At 38.7% G+C, this 22,539-nt stretch overlaps 1 protein-coding gene across 2 annotated transcripts in view; it reads left to right on the top strand.

Moving 5' to 3' along the window:
* The first annotated feature begins 4,195 nt into the window (after positions 1-4,195).
* Positions 4,196-22,539, top strand: part of LOC119738688 (tyrosine-protein phosphatase 99A-like) — an 84,784-nt gene continuing 66,440 nt past the window's right edge. For both annotated transcript variants that reach the window (XM_038213612.1, XM_038213611.1), the window contains exons 1-3: positions 4,196-4,341; positions 8,008-8,307; positions 19,853-20,194. In XM_038213612.1, the coding sequence (XP_038069540.1) occupies positions 8,247-8,307; positions 19,853-20,194 (403 nt within the window). In that variant the 5' untranslated portion in view covers positions 4,196-4,341; positions 8,008-8,246. The remainder of the gene's footprint in view (positions 4,342-8,007; positions 8,308-19,852; positions 20,195-22,539) is intronic.

Genomic DNA, 22,539 nt, shown 5'->3' with positions numbered 1-22,539 from the left:
GTTTCTGAGGGCCAAGTTCCTTTTACACATTGAACTATGCTGAAATGTCATTGATTTCAAATGTTTTGGCCTAAAATACCCGATGATCAACTTTAGATGACGGTCTGGCTTTGATATACACCGTATGTCAAAGCACTTTTCAGACATTGAACTAAAAGAAATATTCCAATATCCAAGCCTTGGACTAACCAACAAACAATACATGTATATAACAATAACATGTATACAATCATGTAAGAACCTGTAGCAAGTTAGGGGTGCAGGCCGCGCCGAAGGCCCCTACGCGGGCCAAATCACGATATGTATGCCCTCATTTTTTGCTGTTATTAGAGCATTTTAATTGTGGGCGCCCAAAAACTTGGGTTTTGTTTTTTTTAAAAAGGCGGAAGTCGTGATCGGGACTGCCACTGTAGTATTTCTGTGAAATTTAGACTATGAACTTAGATCCTATAAATTAATGGAGCGCGAGCGTACACATCATTTTTCTTTCAAGATGGCGATGGGCTTTATACTTTTAGGGGTGACATAGCTTTGGATGGAATTTTCTCCAAAAGTCATCGGATTACCAAAAACAATTGAACAGAAAATGGGAGATGATGATATAAGTTTTAATGTGATGGGTGTCTAAAACACCTATATGAGACCTGTTGTATTTTTCCTGATCTTTAGAAGTGGGGTATTTATCACTGAGGTCTATGGCAGTTTGCATTTGCTGGTCTGCAACCAATATAAGGCTATTGCTCGAAGTATATATTTTTTTTATTTAAACTTAATTCATCAGAGCGCCAACTTTTAGGGCTGGATATCTACGTAAACGTAACACTTTAAATAGTTGATATTGTGGAACAGATTGCAGTGGCGTAGCAAGGTCATTTTTATGGGGGGGGGGGGTAAATTTCTTGAAAAGGGTACTTGTACATCCGTGCTGAAATGTAGACACCTTTTTTCTCCGGACGCTTGGCCTCTGTAAAATTGAGTATGAGTATGCGTGTGTGGGTGGGTGTGTACGTGAACTATATACACCCCGAGGACAGACAGACAGACATCTTTTGTTGAAATCGGTCCTCGGTCGTGCGTTTGTGTGCTTAGTCTATGGGAGAGTGTTATATGACAGGGACAAAGGAAAAGACAAAGCATTGTCCTCGAGAGTATAGTAAAACACTACTGGGTGTGTGTGTGGGGGGAGGGGGTTACCATATGTCGATGGGGGCGCTGTTCAAAACCGACTATGAACACTAACGGCCAATATGATAGTGCGCGATCAATGCAAGGCACCTGTAACGGCCGATGGTGGTGTTTTTTTTTAAACGGGACTTGTTAAGACAAAAAGGGCAATTGTTTAAAAAAAAGAAAGAAGGGCACTGTTTAAAAATATCGGTGGAGGGGGGGGGTAAGCGATGGTTAAAAAGGGGCATTTGAATGGAAAAAAGGTAGTCTTTACAAAATATTGGGGGGGGGGGGGTGTCAGGGGGTACATACCTCCGTCCCCCCCCCCCCCCCTTGCTGGCTTCGTCTATGGCTCGGTACATTAAAAATAAACAGCCAAAAACCTGATTTAAGTTCGTTTGTCGAAAATGGCTGTATGTACCGGAGAGAATCTGGAAGTTTACTGTCATGTTAAAAATTTAATCGTAAATTCAACTGCCAAAAATTCAAAAGACAAAAAGGGCAATTGTTCAAAAAAAAGAAGGGCACTCTTTACAAATATCGGGGGGGGGGGGGTAAGCAATGGTAAAAAAGGGGTTGGGTTACGCGGACTAGCTCATGCATGTACTGTGTGTGCATGGCTGTTGTACGAGTACGTGTGTGTACGTACATGTACGTACGTACGTACAAGCATAGCCTTGCTGTATGTTACAAGTTACTTTCTCACTAGCAGCGTACGGGCATCGATATGTGCACGCAATTATGCCTTGCGAAGTTGATTAGGGATTTTCTTATCGGTGATTTTTTTTATCGGCGAATCGATAAGCCCAACGCCTTGGTCAAGGCTACATTTGAATGGAAAAGGGTAGTCTTTACAAAATATTGGGGGGGGGTCAGGGGTACATACCCCCCCCCCCCCCCCCCCTGCTGGCTTCGTCTATGGCTCGGTACAATCATGGAGTACAATAAAAATGAACAGCCAGAAACCTGATTTAAGTTCGTTTGTCGAAAATGGCTGTATGTACCGGAGAGAATCTGGAAGTTACAAATTTAATCGTAAATTCAACTGCCAAAATTCGCATAAGAAAAGCAAGATAGCCTGATGTTTTTGCCTACGGTTATTTTACGCATTCGGGCTGGTTTCTCTATTTATTTCCGTTGGGGTGGATGGGCATTTTTACCCCTCAGCCGAGAGGCTCGAGGGGTATTGTCATCGCCTAGGGCGTCCGTCCGTCCGGATGTATGTCCGTCCGTCCGTCCGTCCGTCCGGGCAGCTTAGTTTCCGGATGATAACTTGAGTTAGAAATGTTGTTTGGGGTTGTAACTTCGGTAGGGGGTTGCCCTTGGGAGTAGGCAAGTTGGGATTGGTTTTGAGGTCAAAAGGTCAAAGGTCAAGGTCACCGTGGTGAGTTAAATGTAAATGGTTTCCGGATGATAACTTGAGTTAGAAATGAGATTTTGGTGTCTAACTTTGGTAGGGGGTTGCCCTTGGGAGAAGGCAAGTTGGGATTGGTTTTGGGGTCAAAAGGTCAAAGGTCAAGGTCACCGTGGTGAGTTAAATGTAAATGGTTTCCGGATGATAACTTGAGTTAGAAATGAGATTTTGGTGTCTAACTTTGGTAGGGGGTTGCCCTTGGGAGTAGGCAAGTTGGGATTGGTTTTGGGGTCAAAAGGTCAAAGGTCAAGGTCACCGTGGTGAGTTAAATGTAAATGGTTTCCGGATGATAACTTGAGTTAGAAATGAGATTTTGGTGTCTAACTTTGGTAGGGGGTTGCCCTTGGGAGTAGGCAAGTTGGGATTGGTTTTGGGGTCAAAAGGTCAAAGGTCAAGGTCACCGTGGTGAGTTAAATGTAAATGGTTTCCGGATGATAACTTGAGTTAGAAATGAGATTTTGGTGTCTAACTTTGGTAGGGGGTTGCCCTTGGGAGTAGGCAAGTTGGGATTGGTTTTGAGGTCAAAAGGTCAAAGGTCAAGGTCACCGTGGTGAGTTAAATGTAAATGGTTTCCGGATGATAACTTGAGTTAGAAATGAGATTTTGGTGTCTAACTTTGGTAGGGGGTTGCCCTTGGGAGTAGGCAAGTTGGGATTGGTTTTGAGGTCAAAAGGTCAAAGGTCAAGGTCACCGTGGTGAGTTAAATGTAAATGGTTTCCGGATGATAACTTGAGTTAGAAATGAGATTTTGGTGTCTAACTTTGGTAGGGGGTTGCCCTTGGGAGTAGGCAAGTTGGGATTGGTTTTGGGGTCAAAAGGTCAAAGGTCAAGGTCACCGTGGTGAGTTAAATGTAAATGGTTTCCGGATGATAACTTGAGTTAGAAATGAGATTTTGGTGTCTAACTTTGGTAGAGGGTTGCCCTTGGGAGTAGGCAAGTTGGGATTGGTTTTTGGGTCAAAAGGTCAAAGGTCAAGGTCACCATTGTGAGTTAAATGTAAATGGTTTCCGGATGATAACTTGAGTTAGAAATGCGATTTTGGTGTCTAACTTTGGAAGAGGGTTCCCCTTGGGAGAAGGCAAGTTGGGATTGGTTTTGAGGTCAAAAGGTCAAAGGTCAAGGTCAGCATGGTGAGTTAAAGGTAAATGGTTTCCGGATGATAACTTGAGTTAGAAATGAGATTTTGGTGTCTGACTGAGGTAGGGGTTTGCCCTTGGGTACAGGCAAGTTGGGATTGGTTTTGGGGTCAAAAGGTCAAAGGTCAAGGTCACCGTGGTGAGTTCAATGTAAATGGTTCCGAATGATAACTTGAGTTAGAAATGAAATGTTGGTGTCTAACTTCGGTAGGGGGTTTCCCATTGGTACAGGCATGTTGGGACTGGTTCTGGGGTCAAAGGCCAAAGGTCAAGGTCACCACGTTGAGTTAAAGGTTAATGGTTTTAGGATGATAACTTGACTCTGGCTGAGGGGTTTCAACAGCAACGCTGTTATTTTTTTTATATGACGTCCGGTCGGTCCGGCCAGATAGGTGCCCAGTTGCTCTCGAAGACGCCCTCTCGACCGCGTACCGCGGAGCCTACAGATACTTAAGTATACTTTGGGATGGGATACATCAAATGAGGGCGCCAAACACGCCCTTTAATCACGCACAGAAAAGCAGAAAAGGGCTTGCCGTCCCATGTCAAATATTGTCTTCAATTGGCCACATTTCCAAGACCCCATGAACGGAAATTATCGATATCTAGACATTCAGGTTGACAGTAAGTACAGTTTTAAAACGTTGTTGAAATGTAGGTTGATTGTTGTTATCGTGAGGGCCGTGTTTTGGTCGGTTCACAATTCACAGACAGGAATTTTTTTTGTCACACTGAATTTCACCATGTTTAAATTACACCGCACTAGACACTGGACAACATCGACAGCTGCCAGCTGGAGTAAATGTTACACGTTTAACTTAGAGTAGAGTTAGACCTGTGAACGTGGTGTTGTAGACAATGCCAAGGGCCGTCCTCGTGTAAATACACTCGAATTCATTTTATTTTTTGATCCGCAACATTATAACCAGGCATCATGACCATAATTTGCCGATCGTGTAGTGTAGGGCCCGGTTATAACTTATAAGGGACAAAATTCACTTCAAAATTATTAGACTGACCAAACTAGTCGGCGACTTCCTCAATAAATGGGTATGTCATAGATAGAGGTCAGGGTTTTGATTTTTTGAGGGAAATTTGGGGGTAAAATGACGATGATAGCGCGGGGACAACACGCAACCCGAAAATAAAAATGGCGATCATCACGCGATGTACCGTGAGCACGCACGGGGCGCTGAATCGCAAGGCACAAACAGCACAGGAAAATCATGATTTCTACCCCAAGAAACTGCAAAACGGGTGTCATTAGAATTGAGAAAGTTTGCTTTTGATTGTAAAGGTGATTTTTGAGCAATAAAAAACATTTTTGGCTCTCATTTGATCAAAACAAAACAGGGGCCCTACACTACACGATCGCCATAATTTTGCCCTCTAGTTTTATCACTTATTTGTTAGGCTTCCTGTGAATTTACGCGAGTGTTGGATCTTTCAGTGTCATTGCCAAGAAATTTGATGAAAAATACGGTACAGCGAACGTGTTCAAAATGATCAGAAAATCAAAGAAACGCATGATACTCTAGAACCCCAAGTTCCGCATGCGCAAAATGGTAGGAGTCCCACCAGTGGGTACCCGACTACCCGTCTTCCATGGCTGGATGACTGTTATACCTTGTTAAAATAAATCCACTTCAAAAATCTGCCAAATCAGCCTGTAAACATTGTTGCAGTTCCATCATCCATTGTGCAAGGTTTTGTTTCAGGGATCTTTCAAAAAAATGAAGCTTTTTCAAACCAAATGTGACATATTTCTATAATCTTTTTCTTTTTCCTTCAGAAACACCAATCTACATAATTCTGCAGAAAAAAAAATATTCTGCTGAATTTTCTGTGCAACTCATTTTTGTATGCAAATATTTAGTCGGTCACTTGATCACAGTAACCGGGGATTAGAATATTTTTGCTGTAGATCTAAGTGTTGCTACATGTATGTATAGTACTTATGTAATCCATTTTCAAAAATAAAATTGAAAATATTCCTGTCTGCTGTAAAAACACACGTTAAAAATACTTTAATTAATTTACATAATTTACGTTTGGGCAGTAGTTACTTTAATATACAACCCTCTTCGTCTTGCACTTGTCTAAACAGCTGACAAAGGCATTTTTTTCTTTCTAATTCATGGCTCTGAAGCAATTTTAATTTTTTTAATGGGAAGTGAAGTCTAAAAATTGAATGGAGACCTGGACCTTGGCTGGTGAAATGCTCAGGACTTTGTCTTTGCCTCTTGGAAATTGTGGAGAAATTTGTCAGCTAAAGAGTAAATAAAATTGGCCTGATTGTGTTTTGCATGTTTTTTCTGTACTCACGGTCCCAGTCTAATGGTGAAACTGTAACCTAAAGCATTCAGTATATCAGCAACTTTCTGTTTTTGTTATGACTTCTTTTTGTTGACTGTCCTGTATAATAAACTTCCAATAATGGTGAGTACAATGTATGTTACTAATATTGAAAGTGAATGGAAACTATAAACGACTTCATTTGATAGGTTTCATTTTCAGTTTTGATTCTATTGAATAAAGAACTCAGGAGGAAAACATTCATTCAATAGACATAGGCATTTGCCCGTGGTCTCCAAATAATGCTCCAGCCAAATTGAGAAAGAAAAAAGTTTTTTAGGTATGTTAACATCATGAAATGCAACAGCTACTCATACACTTGTAAACAGTGTATGGGCAGTACATAGACATCATGTGAACTTAGTTTTCGTTATTTGAGGGCGCTTTCATGATTGACGAAGTGACAATTAAACCTCAAAAGGAGACTTATTGCATTTCACTCAAAACAATGTAATGTAAAAGAACTTCCTTGTCTGGTTTTTTCAATTTTTGTTAAGATGGTAAGTTGGTAAACAGATGATGCATTGAAGACTGACATTACCAGTGTAATTCATGAGACAAATAATTAATTTGGTCAAACTGGACTTCAGCTGGAGTTTCTGAATATTGTGAAAAGTAATCAACACTTTGGACAGGCAATAAATAGACTACACGAAAAGCTCCAACATTGAATCATTGAGTTGACAATTGGGTATTTTGAGCCTTCATGTACATTGTACACACATTTAGTCTATGGTTGAAATACACAGGGGACTTTCAGTAAAGTGACCATCTAACATGTCTAAAAATAACAACACGTAAGAAAAAGGTCACATCACCAGTGTTTCCTTCCTCTAGCAATAGATGTTACCCACTGACCTTTCAATAGAAGATGGCACGAAATATGTGCCCGTATATGCACAAGTGACACAAACTATAGGCCTAAAGAGTTTTTCTTCCAAAATGCAAATATAAATGTACACCATTTTGTTGCCTTTTGGGATCCTGCTCTCTCAAGGCTGCTCAAACTCAATTTCCATGGCTGTTACATATAATTAAACACGATTTAAGAATACAATGAAGTAAAAGTTAAGAAACAGATGCTATACTGTTTTTATTTCAAGTTTCTTTTCAAATGGCTATCGCGTTTTGGAAGTCTTCATATATATGCAAGTACAGTACACAGACCGTTTTACTGATACCGTCATCTTTGTGTCACGTGGTAATCTTCAGGCAACACTTCATTGAAAATGCTATGTACATTCATGTACACATCCCATCATGCTCAGGATACAGTGGCATGATGGGACATACTTTCAAGGAAATGCCCCCTGAGATTACCCTGTGACCACAAAGATGAAACAGTCTATCAGTGTGTAAAACACATTCACATTTATCCAAACATGAAATCAATCCATATCATTTAGAAGCTTTTTTTTAAATTTATGGAGAAGTAACAAATGATTACATGTATGATTATGAATACTTTTCAAGATACATATGTACGTGTATTGTTGTCCTCATGAAAGTGGACTTCATCTTCTGAGGAGTTACACCTTGATTTGTGTCAAAGAAAATGTGCCAAATTTGTCACTGTTTCCTCATTTGCAAAATGCAGTACACTGTATGTACCTAATATAAATCACATAAGCACTCACTTGTTTTTTTGTTTTTTTTCCCACTTGTGTATGATGGGTAGTGCATATCAAGTCAAATGATATGTCCAATGTCTACTTTAACATACATGTACCTGTATAACATGTACATGTTTAACCACATTGTGCACATTTTTGTACAGCACATAAACCGGACAACAAAGGGCGATTAGAATCTGCGATTATTTCTTCCTTCGGTAACTTCCTTTATGAATTTCCTCCATATTACTTTCCTTTTTCGACAGACCACATACAGACCAATTCTTCATACTTCCTGATACTCCTGTTTTTATTAACCCAGGCACGTGAGTTACCAAGTGGAGAAATATTGGAACCGAAAGTCAGCACAGCATCGTTGTTTCAACTTCCTCCTCCGTTGGAATTACCCGTTACGAAGCAAGTCTTGAAAGGAGAGAGCAGATCAGACCGGTTTGCAGAGGACAGACGCCAGTGTCAGTGTTGTGTTGTTGATGCACTTGCCAACAATGCAGAGCAGTCGTCAGTAGATGAGGCAGATCTCTACACTCTGTGTGCCTAGCCATGGCCAAGGTTTCCAGGATACTATGGGGCAGGCTGATTCTGAAGTGCGGGTTTTGTCTGGGTGAGTAAATGTCGTCAAACCTCAAAATAATAGAAAGCTGTCATCATGAACAATACTTACATATAACCATAACCCTACCAACTCCATCAAAATCCATCCCCCCAGTTTGGGGGACTTTGGCAGATAAGCCATGTGTGCCAAGTCCATCAAAATCCACCAGCACCAGTGGTGGATTTCAACGGATTTGGTCCTGAAGCATGTGAAGCAGAGTCAGTGATGGAATTCGACGGATGTGGTCTTCTCCTCAAGTAAAACTACATGTACATGTAGGTAGGGAGTTATGGATAAACCATAATCGTTGCAGTTTAAATATATGTACATGTGCTGTACATTCTTATTAAAAGCTGTAGAGTTATCACAGAAAAAATGAATCCGTGACATTAATGTGCACGCACAGTGTACATTTTATTTGTGTACATTCACGTACATTGAGCCATGCATGTGTGCTAATTATTCAGTAATGAACAAAAATCAATTTCTTGTGTGTGCACTGACTGCAGTCTGAATTAGTTTAATTGGTACTTTCAATGTTTACCCACTTTGACTAATTACTGGTCATTCTCTTTGTTGCATGCATGGCTGGTTTTTGCATTGAACCTTTCACTCTGTCTCTTGTTAAGAAGAAATTGAAGGACAATAAAAAATAAACAAAATTTATGCGATACGCAAAGATTACTTTTTTTGTTTAGATTAATTATTGTTATTAAAATAATAGAAAATTGGCCGTACAATTTTGAAAGTGATTGATCAAAAATCATGCCAACACCATCTTTAACTTTAAAAAGAACACACAAGTACATGTATGTGCAGTATCTATGAACGCTATGTGCATTTGTAATCTGCTAAGAATGCCACGTAATACTGAAATTATTCTTGACTCATCTGAAGAGATAAATAACAAGCTGAAATCCTAGCAACCCAGTTTTATGGTACACATTATATCGACAGTATGTAAAACTTATGAAATTCTGATGATACCAAGCAACGACGAGATTAGAAAATAAATTGGGGAAATAAAATCACTTATTGTTGGCCTACATGCTCACATATTCTGCCTCTGAAGGAAATGTACTTTTTTAAGCCAGGCAAGTCAAATAAATTACCTGCAATAAAGCAAACCCCTACTCTGAGGATTGTAGGCCTACAGTGTATACATAAATGTATGTTTGTGTCCATGTATGGACAATGCAGCAACGCTCACATTGCAATTGTACACAAAACATTTTCCTATTTGTATTTCATGAGCTAACTGTCATCTGTTTACTATTGATCAGCTAATCTTGCCCCAAGGTGATATATATTCAGTGGTTATGGGTCAGTGGACTAGCCACAGTATGTCCCCAGTATTCATTCCAATCAACAAAACGTGAGTCATTGTACTCTTTTCATGAATGTACCTGGATTTGGAAGGAAACCTTTTGCTAAAAGGCGGCTGTTTATAAATCCTTGTGTTTGTCTGCAGCTTAGGTTCAAGGATGAGTGACAAGCTTTTTGTCAGTTAATTACTTATTAGGCTGAGGACTTGGGTGATCCTTCACGCATGAATAGGCAAACCTTGAAGTTTTATCCAAAATAAGGACAGGCCATTCACATTCTGTTTACATACACGTTCATGGACAGTTCATGTGTGTATTGTGCATGTACATTGTGAATCCGACTAACTTGAGAGTATTGTTGGTCAACTGCTTGATGATCTGGCAATAGATCTCATCTTTGAGGCCGTCCAATCTCAATGTACATTGTAAATTATGGTACCAGTGCATGTTCAAAAATGTACTTGTACAGTGTATGTTACATTGTCTAGCTTTACTTCACATGTACTTAGAAAACATACCAGTACATGTACATTATACAGAGAGAATGAATAAGTAAAATTATGTTGATAAAAGGCAAAACCAAATTACATATACATTTAAAAAAAAGCCTCAAAGATAGAAATTACGTATCATAAGTCACATATGTACATAATTTGACAGTTTAATTTTTTTGATTTCTTTATGTATATTTTGGTGATTCTTACTTTTTTTTCGGGGAAGGGGGCTATTCTCTTATTCCATGAGAGCAGGTCACAGATTCCATACATAAATTTAAATAATTTATCAGTCAAGTCAGCCATTACAATGTTGTTCTTAACATTGAATTGGAAACCAATATAAAAATAAATTTACAAATTTCACAAATCAAATATAACTTACAATGTAATAATACCATTATTTTATTCACTTCTTTACACGTAGCTTTTAAGTTTTGCTTTCAGAGTTGCACTTCTGTTAGACAGGTGGTACCCCCCCCCCATGTGCATGTACAGGATATTGCATTTCTATCCCCACCATGACTGCCCACCCAGAACCCTGGCACCCAACTTGCCCAGACACAGCCATGGTCTTGACAATTCCAATTTAAGAGTCTGGGCTTGTTAGTGAGGATGTCTGTTGGACAGGACAGGTGTCCATTGCTGGGTTATGATGGCTGCTGGGTGCTTTGTTTTGGGAGGTTTAGGAAAGTATACAAGCAGGGGGCTGTAGCTATAGGCCTCATCTTTAAAATATGTCAAGTATCAGCTAGTCTCTACTTAAAAAATAATTATCAATAAATACATGCACGTAATTATAGGCCTACAACATGTACCGGTATGTTTTTGTTAATATTTCATTGTTCGATATTCAAATGTTTGGTCAGATCCAAGTTTGAGTAATACTAGAATACTAAATTATTCGAAATTGCTCAGCACTAAAATAGCCTTTTGTTTCAGTGCATTGAACCAGTACAGTTCATGGATACTTACATTGTATGTGTACATAGTCCTTGATCACTTCCTTGCACAGTCATGCAATATCCTTCCTGTGTTGCATCAATAGAAGCACTTCAAATAAAAGGAAGTTTCTGACCATCCAAAAATTATAAATTCCTACCCAAAAAAAACTAACAACTTTTTTTAAAATATTTTTTGTTAAATTCTAAGTTTAACAGAAAACTATAGCTGATGACTACTATTCAAACTACCCGTACATTTTAATGTGAATTTTAGAGTCCAATGTACCTAAGTGCATACATGTACATGTACATGTACATGTACATTACTATTAAAATTCCTCCCTCCCCCCCCCCAGGTTTTTTTTTTATTATTTTTTTTTTTAAATTAACACTTTTTTTCTTATCAATGACAACATCAGCTGATTGAAAACAAGTACTGGTATCAAGTGGTACCGGTACAACCCATGGCTGCCGAGTAACATGAAGACGGCTTACGACATCATCCCTGCACCTCTCGGTACCTCGAGAGTATAGAAAACAAAAACGAATTGGGCGTGATCTTAATATGCAAATAAGATGCACGCGCATCAGTGTTTTCAAAACCGGTCTTCGAATGCAAATCGGTAATATTCAAGTTGCATGAATACAATACTGGTACTGTATATGGCTGAGTAAAGTCTCCAACCCACCTAGCCACCCAGCAACCAACATAAGCAGCTCAAGCCCGGAGCGTGTTTCACACAGCGTGAGAAAAAGCATTGAACTGTGCACATTAAGTGTACTGTGACGCTTTATACTAACATGAATTTATATAGCAGAGTACCGGTATATTTGTAAAACTATTGCCATCACAAACTTCAAAGTCAACCCCCCCCCCCCCATATACCAGTAATAAACAGATAACATCAGCTGACTAAAAAAAAAAAATTAAGCATTAATTGACTGTATTTAACCATCACAACATTAACATTCAACCCCACGCCCCCACCCCCCCCCCCCCCAAAAAAAAACCACCTGACACAAGAAATTGACATTCATTTATTAATTTATTTTTTGGGGGGGAGAAGTCCTGACTGTGCAATTTGTGCATTCAGATCCAACTTTAAAAAGATGTAAATCTATGTGAATTTCTGGAGTGCAACGTATCCATGTACACTCATATCTGTGTACATCACACTTGCTTTCTGGATGTTGACCATAGGAAATGACTCACATGTACATGTATACACTGAGTGTACACAAGCCACAAAGGATATATGGCTGTCATCCCCCTGTATGGCAGCAGCATTCACTGAATTGACACATCTCCCAGTCCCATGTCATTTCCAAGGACTAGGCTTTAAGGATTATGTATTTTTATGATACATGTACATGTGATAGTGGTACACACATGCCATGCGTACATAGTAACCACATACATGTACATGTAGCAAAACGGCCAACAAAGCATGTTAATCATTAACATGTAAAGTGTTCTCCATGGCAATATGTGTAAGTATACATGCTTTAAAAAAAAACAGGAATTTGTAAAGTGCCTTGGCCAAAGGATAAAAAAACGCTGAAAACAAATCAACAGAATTGGTAACAACAAAATTAAACTCTCCTGATGATGAGCAGATACTGTTCGAAAAGATCGGGTTAAACCAAATTCTTCTCTGCACCATACCGCACAACTCACAAAGAGATATTATTCACATGGTGTTACCACAAACCTGGTCCTCCCATTCACAAAATAAAATAGTTTGCCGAAAATTGTCATGACCATAACATTAACATCAAATTTTTGTAACCTAGTGTGATGTACATGTACATGTGTATGTACATGTACATTTATCTACATAGTAAAATTCAGAGAGTAAACAGCAAAAGTCCATGCAAATTTATAAAAGTAAATGTACATTGTAAGAGTACAATGAGTATTTGATAATGTATACCCGGTACATGTAGAAATGTACCTGTATTGCTCTACAGCCTGAGGTAAAACCAGTCTCTGATGATGTCACGACAGATCGCAGGATCACTAGTTGCAATGCATCTTGGGTTGCATATCGTGATTCTTGGCCCGGCGGCATTGCAGGCATCAAAATATCTCATCACAGCTAAAGTGAGAGGTTGTTTTGACAAAATCTACAGCTGCCATGGAGTCCGAACGCTGAGTGTTATCCGCATGGGTTTGTGATCTGGTCAGAAAAAGAAGGAAAAAAACGAGCATTCTGAATTTGAGCAGTGTATATTTGTACAGTTCATTAGGCATGATTGTCTTTGTAAACAGGAAAATGTTTGGAATTTTAGACTCATAAACTTTACTTTACATTCATGAACATGATTTTTTTTTTAATTTTAAGATAATTTAAATTACAAATAGATTACAAAATTATCTAGATAACTGTAGTTAGAAAGATTAAAATAGAGAAACTGTTTAAATAAGATTCTTAGGAAATGTTGCAAGGCTAACAATTTCCCTTCAGACCATTTGATGTCAATATTTTTCATTTCGTGGCCTTTTCTGAAAGTCCTCCGATGTAGTGCAGTACATGTATGTAGATTGAGTCATTGTTTATTCTAGGAATAAGAGATGTTGAAAGATATTACTTTTTGTACAAAAAAAATGTAGCTGTGCAGGTTCATAATTTTTATGTCCATCGTTAAAGTTGCTTCTCTGTACTTTTCCAAAAAAAAATCTGATATTTTTTTTTCCCAATTTGTTTTTTAATTTGTCTATTTTTTCTTCGATTGTGGACATCTTCAACCCTCTATAAAAAAGGCTTTTGTTCTGCACTTAAAAAAAGGTGCCTTGTCGGGCTGCAACTAATGCCAATTTTTATTTTTAAGAAATAATTAAATAACTAAACGTTGTGCATTCTAAGTCTCATTCAAAAGCAAATATCCTTTTATTGCTAGGAAAATAGAGCTCAATGGAAAATCAAATTTTTTTTTCAATATAGCAACTTCAAACTAATAGTGGCGCAAACAGGTGAATGATGTTGTGTTATTATTCAAACTCCTAATGACAAGGTGTAAATTTGATGTAATCAGCAAATACCCCTAATACCACACTGTTGCAGTTGCTCATTCACCTTCTACATTGTATATTTGTTAAAAAACTGTTGTCAGGAAAATGTTCAAGGCACTGTGTGGTTATTTTAAAGGGTTCGATACCTGCATGATACATGACAGCCATTCCATGGTGACTCGCGTGACATTTGAACAAAATGTAAAGTTTTAATGCATTACTGTTGTTAACCTGGCATTTATTCATCTCAAATTAGCATGTATTTGAGTCAGGGCATTGTGAATTTATGGTTTAGTCTTTATATGATTACTTTAAAATCGCTATTTTTTCATGTATCACAGTTTCTTTGACGTGACTCGCATGACAGGATAGAAAAAGGGATTTTTGACATCCCTTGATTCAAATAGCTTTTCCTATGGATCTACCAGTGTTCTAAAAATTATTCTTACAGAACTTAAAACTTAATACCCTCACCCAATACATGCATAAGTTGTATTGTGCCAAATATCCCTTGTTGTAAGAAATGGTCTGAAGAAAATGTGACTCGCGTGACACAAATGCGTGACTCGCGTGACACAGTAGCTTTTCACTTTCACATTATAACTGTAATTTTAGTATAACGAATCAAATCATAATATTATATTAATAAAAATGATTTACCTGTGAATACCTTATGAAAGAGTGTGAAAACTGCTATTTATCCCTTTACTTTGGCAAATGTTGGGGGTGGAAATCTGGTTTAAACACAATATCCTTAACAATGACATAGAGATAAAAAAATGTTTTGGAATTTTAGTTACGAAGTGATGTCATCAATCCACGGGTGATTATTTCAGGAAAACAGTTGTAATTCTTGGTCATGTAGAGTGACAGTTTCCTTAAATGGTAAGATCGAGCTGCAATTAATGATGCAGTTGTATCGGAATGTATACAGTACATTCGAATCTCGTTTGTACAAACTCTGTTAATACGAAATTCTGGTTATAACAAACATAAAGCCTTAGTCCCGACTGTACATTTATGTGCACAATGAATGGGACTGATGTTCCTCTTAGTACAAAATTCTGATATAACAAACAATTTGGCTAGGTCCGAACGAGTTTTGTATTAACGAGACTCGACTGTATATACATTTGTAAAAAACTGATTCAATTTCTTGTTACATAACTAATGCTTTTAAAGACTTAATTCGAATTCTATAATTTAATAGGGCCTATGGCATTGTTTCTTTGTATTACATGTAAATGAAACATCCCTGGCTTGTGACCAGGCGCGGATCCAGAGGGTTTTTTTGGAGGGTCAACCCCCCCCCCCCCCAGCTCTGTCAAAAAAAAAATTCTCATACAAATTCCTGAAGAATAAGTCGACCCCCCCCCCCCCCCGCGTGACACCCCCAAAAACATTATACTGGTCTAATGTCCGCCTGTTCAAAATACGGTACACCATTCTGTAATGTGTTAATCGTCGAATTTGAACAGCGCCCCCGATTGAAATTGGTACCAGCCCCCCCCCCCCCACCCCCCGTCCCGTCCCCCCCCCCCCCCCCCCCCCCAGTTTTTGTATTTTACGGAAGCGAGTGTCCAGAGCAAAAAACGTGTGTACATTTTCAAATTTTTTGGCTGATGAAAACCCCCCCCCCCTGCGAAAATTCCTGGATCCACCCCTGGTGACTCGCGTGACATACATCATGTGTGACTCGCGTGACATTCTTGAGATAGTTTTTTCTACAAGGAATGTAGAGCAAATAAGAATATTCATACTTTTATTGATAGACCACCACTATTTCATTTACAAATATCAAACACTAGCTGAATCCCTCTCTAGTTATTAAGTAATCTGAAAAAAAGTCCTTTTTTGTGACTCGCGTGACACATTTTTGAGGGTGTTTTCACGATGAAATAGTGGGAAAATACTGAAGACATTTCGAAAAATTCTCAATGTTTTATCAAATAGACTGGAATAGCTACCAAATGTATGCAGATAAAGCACAATCTTATGAATGAGCTTCAATTACTTCCTCAGTTTGTGATTTATACCCCTGACCCTCCGTTTCGCCCACAAAATTCATCCATGTTCAGGAGGCTGAAATTTTAATTCAAATGATTTATTTTAAAAAATCTTTTGAGATTTAGATGGTTTCAATATTCCTCTTATCAAATATAACTGACAAAAATTTATTCCTTTCACTTCAATTTTTGAGTTTGGTGATGACCCTTACATGGAATGGCTGATTTGTAGATGATGTATATCACCTGGGTGATGAATATCTTTCCCTGTAGCGCATATTTTCTTTTTATGACATCATTCATGATATCCTGGCTTCTATGGGTGGCCTGTTTCAGTGTGCGCTACATGATGTAGCACTATCCATGTACCATGTGGGCACAATTTCTGTTCAAGATTCAGTCCACACAGGCATGGTACTGTGGGCAATTCCCCTGTTGACAATTGAGAGTAATAACATTTTTTCCAATCAGATGAGCAATTGAGCACGCCTTTTGGCTGTGTATATTGAATGCACAGCACGTGTGTCTCAGGGTAAAATGAATGTCTTAAAACACACAGATCTGTGCATAAGTGTACATGTACCAGTACACACAAGAATCTGGCCATAGTACTAGTGTAATTGGGACACAAACATTGATTTTATGTACAATGTACACAATAATGTACTGCACTTGGCCCATGTACAGCGCACATTATGGACCATCAGAAATGATGCGTATTTTTATTATTATTATTATTATTATTATTAATCATTTTTGGTAATGAAACCAAGGATTCCTCGAAAGCGCCCTAGGCACTGCAGCTTGCAAGCCTGAAGAAACCTGTGGAGAGAAGACAATGAGAAGAAATTACAGGTTTAGAGGTGGGAGGAAAAGCCCAGAAGAATATTCTGAGGAAAACCCACGGAATCAGGTAGGGACTGAAAACCCAATCCACATATTGGCCCAGGCGGGATTCGAACCCGGGTCACAGCGGTGGAAGGCGAGGAAAGTACCGCTACGCCAACCTGACTCCCCATATGGGATGTACTTACTGATTCCTACTTGGACCATAAATGCATTTTTTTTTAACAGGTCCACGTACCTGTTTATGTGACATTTACACACATGCACATTGCCATATGAAATAAACAGGCAAGATTGTAATTAACAATAACATCAAGTAAATTTTTTGAGCTACATGTACGCACCCGCATCATCTAATGGTTAGTATTTTGTGCATAATGTTGTACATGTACATGTACATGTATATTTACACAGTGTAACTTTCTGAATAAATGCTCTCAACATATACCGGTACACACATGTGCATTTTGTAAATCTTATCCCTATTGCATTGATGCCGGAGCGTAAAGTGTTCGTAGTCCATGTCTTGAGGCCTCAATAAGAAGGTTTGCAAACACTCAATTGATTATCACACGGTTGTGGCGCTTCCTGGGATAAACAAGGAAAAGCCAAGTCCAGCTCAGGGGTTGTGTCGGTCAAAATATAAAAAATCTGTTTCCGCATTCCCATGTGAGGTTTGGTCGGCCGTTCCCATTGGGGTCAGATTGCATGGATGAAATGCGATTCTCCCCACGGCCATTGATCCGTCATTACATACCGAACCGGTACATGTGGAATCCTGACTCGTGAGACCACTACATGTAGCTCTCTATGTTTAATATTAATACATTTTTGTAAATTACGAGAATGTGGATTGCAAATGGAAAAATTATTTACAGGGTGGATGGGTGTATCCATCTTTTATATGTGCCGGTGCTTACTGTCTTACTGTCCTTTCAAGTGTGGGAATATGAACAATGAGCATGGACAATTTAAAAAAAGGATCATGTACATATTGTAAATGTACATGTACATGCACACAGGAATGTCTAAAATGCATTTACATGTGTATACATGGCAGCACCAATGGAATTTTTTTAATGAGCTACAAGTATTTATTTTTATGCTAAAAATACATGTACACATACCTCTTTAGTTTACTCACTGTAGCACCTGAAACCGTTCTTCCTTTTACTCACTGTAGCGCCCTGAACCGCCCTAACTCTCTGCGGCTTTCTTGATTCATCAGTGAATAAACACAATGTAATACAATGTAGTACAGATAATGAGTTAAAGGGCCTATAACATTCATCTTACTTGGGAACATATTTTGTGCAACTTATGAATGTACATGTATATGACCTGACTTGTACATAAATGAGGCACATCTTTTACTATCTTATTGTCTATCTCATGTTCAGTAAATGTGCATTGTTCTACAATAAGTGAATCACTTTCATTCTGTTTAATTACAAATGAAGAGCAGTTTACTAGCATCGTTGAATTGAGCAGATCCTTGGGCAATTCAAGCGTCACGGAAACAGATTATAAATTAGACAATTTGTGTGTGTGTGTTGTCCGTGACTGAGCCAATTAACCATGATATCTAATTAATGATCCATAGAAATGATCCAAAACTCCTAGTGTGTAATCTTGACCACAATGCAAAAACAAAATAGTCGGCCACTGGTCAGCGCGCGCGTCGATTTTGATCATGCGTGTCCATTTTTTCCCAAATTTTCCGCGATAGCTACAACAGCGCCCACTATTGCTGCACCACCTCAAATGTTGGTACCAAGGAGCACCAACTAATGGGGAAGGGCACCAAGGCAATGATTGAGGACACCAAGGACACAAACAAACAAAGAGTACCCACCTTGCCCATACAATCCAAGCTTGGGAAGAAAAAAAAATGCATCGCCGCACCAATTCCGGAACTTTTGTCTGACCAGAGATTGGACTTTTTTTGGGAGGGGGGGGTTTGGCCTTACTGGAGATGATGGATATCATCTACAGTATATGATTTGAAAAATACGTTTTACATATTCATTGAGCTCCTGAAAAGACAAACAAATTGTATGATTTGTACATGTAGTTCTGTGATACTGGAATGCCCTCCCACAAAATGCCCTCAGAAATTGCAGGGGGGTCATTCCATGCCAACTCAACAAATGGTGCACACCATCACCTCTTGGATTTTTTGGACTTCACTAAGGACCAACCTCAAACATATGTGAAGCAAAATTTGGTGCGGAATGTCTGACGTTGGTTTTTTGGGGGGTCAAGTTATCGTAAAAATAAACAATTTGCTTTTTGCAAGGGCTATATCTCATTCAATGAAGTTAATATAAGTGTAAGATTTTACACGAAAGTAGTTTCAATTGGGGGCTATTACAGGCAAAAAAATTGGTGAAAAAAATATTTTCAATTTTTGACTTACACCCCCCCGAACATTGGTCCAGATGAGTTTTGGGCCATTTTGGGGCCCCTCTAACTTAAAAATGAAACAAGCTACTTTCTTTCTGTTTAAATATTTGAAATCTACAGCAAAAAATAGCCCAGATTACCAAGTTTGAAATGTCTGGGGGGTATAGTTTTAAATATATGGCCCTTTCAACATTGAATTTCGTGACGCGACGCGCTTTTGGCCCCGCCCACCTCAAATTTCAAAATGCTGTTGTGCAAGAACGAAAAGTCGTAGAGACCCCAAATTTTCAGAATTTGCATTTCTCCTAAGTATCTTTCAGTACACCAAAAAAGAAAAAAATCCAAGAGGTGATGGTGTGCAACATTTGTTGAGTTGGCATGGAATGACCCAGGGCTAGTTTGGGAATTGTTGCATCTGGCACAAGTTTATGTACATATATACAAACTTACATGTACGTACTTAAGTTGAGTTACATGTAGTATTTTGAAATAATTGGGATTTGTTCTTTTCTACTACCAGCTTTAATCATGACAGGTAGCAATGCCCTCTCCACTCCTGTGACGATCATACGAGGTGATGACATCTCTCTGCCTTGCCAGGCCTACTACGCCATCTCCTCCAAGATCGACCCGTCCACCGTCATGGTGGAATGGATCAAGGGCACCAACACGCTGGTGGAAACCGGCCAAACGGTCAACGGCCGGATGCGACTGGACGCGGGTAACTACGGCCTGACCATCTCAGTAACCGCACCAGGGGACCAGGGATTGTACACCTGTCGGGCTGAAGGGGAACCAAGCACACCTAGCACCTCCAGTCCGCTGTTGATGATGACCACACGCGTTACCTTGACAACAACAGGTTGGTTAAACACAGGGACTAAATGCTGACAAGTTGCACTCCATTCATTTTCTTCTTTCATTTTGGCAATTTTGTGCATTGTGGTATGAGATTGGTTGATTTGTAAAGATTCATATGAAACAATTGTGGTTTTGGATCTATTATTAGGCTTGCATTTTGCTTGAAAAGAACATTGTTTATTCCCCAAAAACAAACATACAACATGCAAAATCATATGACAGACAAAACATTGGCTTACACTGTACAGGATTGCATATACCGTACCTTTTATTGTTAAATAAAAATAGTGCAAAGTTTCATACATTGCCCTTGAGAAAGTTACCATAAAATGATCATGTACATAAACTTTGATGGCAACATACACATGTATTACATGTAAAATATTACACGATAAGGCTCTGTACACCATAACATTAATTAACGTACATGTACTGTACATCAACATGAACCTCTCGGTGCATAAAATCCATTCAATATGCTGAATGTTCCCCAAGAACCCTCCAAGATACATGTGCAAATCATTTATTGATTAGAATCCGTTTTCAACTGGTTGGCTTGAGACACAGTGTGCGGTTGACAACCAACCTCATCTGAAAGCCATGTAATATGATCACCTACAGGTGAAGGGCTGTCTGTATGTACAGCTAATGTACCATGAGTAGACATGTTAAGACTGGGTCCAAATGTCTTGTCATGAACTACATAAGAAGCTGACACAAGACATTAGCATTACATAGTGCACCCATGTGTCGTACACGTCCCATATGTACAGTGATGTATATATGCAGTTCCAAAGCACTGTCACTGCTATAAGATGGGACTGAGCCTGTAATTCTGTAAACGTTTAGCAAAACAATGAAGTACCATTAAAAAGTTTAGCCACTTCACAAAGGCTGAAGCCTGTCCCAGTGTGTTTGCACTCGGACATACAATTGTTGAAAAAATTGTTTTTGAAAACACAAAACAAGATAAAGTTGTATACATTTTATATAAATTGAAACAATCGACAGCCACCAGTTATTGAAAACCTTCCAGTAATACTTACCTGCCCAGAATGTGATCAAGTATTGCGGTGCTGCTAATGCTAAAATTTAAAGAGTTTAAGGAGTTTTCGATTCTCCGTAAAACTTTGAGAGAAGATCAAGTAAACTTAATTAATGTCACTTTTTTTAATGAGGTTTTTGCTTTAAACGTTTCGGAAAATGTAGCGCATTAGATTTTTTTGTTTTCATTGTTTTAATTTATAAACATGAAATGTCACATCCTCATTAGTCACTGCAACCTGCAGTACTGCACAAGTAGTGAACATGGAACAGTTTGTTTGTTGTTGCCAGATTTCCCCACAAACCTTTTAATTTAGGCAACTCCACATTCATACAGACTACATGTAGTCAGTCTCCAAAATGAAGCATAATATGGCATCCATTAATTCATTAACCTAGGCTCGGTGCCTTTAACCGAATTGCCAATGATTACAATAATACACAAGTCTCCAGGATGCCTGGCTGTCATTGGACTGAACTCATCACGGACGACAGCCCTCACGCAGTCATTTGCAATTCGGTCTTGAGCTTGGGGTGATTCATCAAGTGGAAATTTCTCCAAAATGCCCCCCCCCCCCCCAGTCATGATTATTTCAGCAATGAACAAAACCTTTAAATATATTCATTACTTATGAACCAGTTTGAAAAAAAAAACCTGTGAAGGTAAATTAAAACTAGGAGCCCCTACCGTGTAATTTTGTGTACGTGTAGTTGTTTTATTCACCCTTCTTGAGATTTTGAGAAATGCTGTTGCTTCAAATAAATAAGAATGGACACAAAGCAAATGATCTTAATATACAAATGTACCTTTAATTTAAGCAGAGCATTAAGTACTGGATTTACTATGCACAAGGCGCAACCACCCCTGACATTGTTGACTGGTGAATTGGGATTGTTTTAACAGTGAAACAGGTGAATTGTTATCTCAGTCCCTCAACTCTGCTGGGTTTTGACTTGACATTTCCCTGACAAGAATTGCCCTCCGTTTGAGTTGTTTACGAGTTCTTGAGTTGGAACTGACAGGATGTGGAAACAAGAGGTACTTTTGTGTACATGTACATGTACCTGTTGTATCAAAACGGGACGTATTTTTTAAAAGAACAGAGCGTATTAGAATGGAACTGTCGCTGTGTACACATTGCACATGTGAATACTGCAATTCTCTTAATGCTGTTTATTTCAGGAACTTCATTAATAGCCATCATTTATTTACAGGCTTGCTACACTACAGAATAATAAGTCTCATTGTATTCCAAATGCATGAGTTTCATGTATACATGAAGAATTGCAATTTTTAGGGTC

This window comes from Patiria miniata, unplaced genomic scaffold (assembly GCF_015706575.1).
Source record: "Patiria miniata isolate m_02_andy unplaced genomic scaffold, ASM1570657v1 HiC_scaffold_3, whole genome shotgun sequence".
In the NCBI taxonomy this organism is placed as follows: Eukaryota; Metazoa; Echinodermata; class Asteroidea; order Valvatida; family Asterinidae; genus Patiria; species Patiria miniata.
This window is presented reverse-complemented; position numbering and strand designations above follow the sequence as displayed.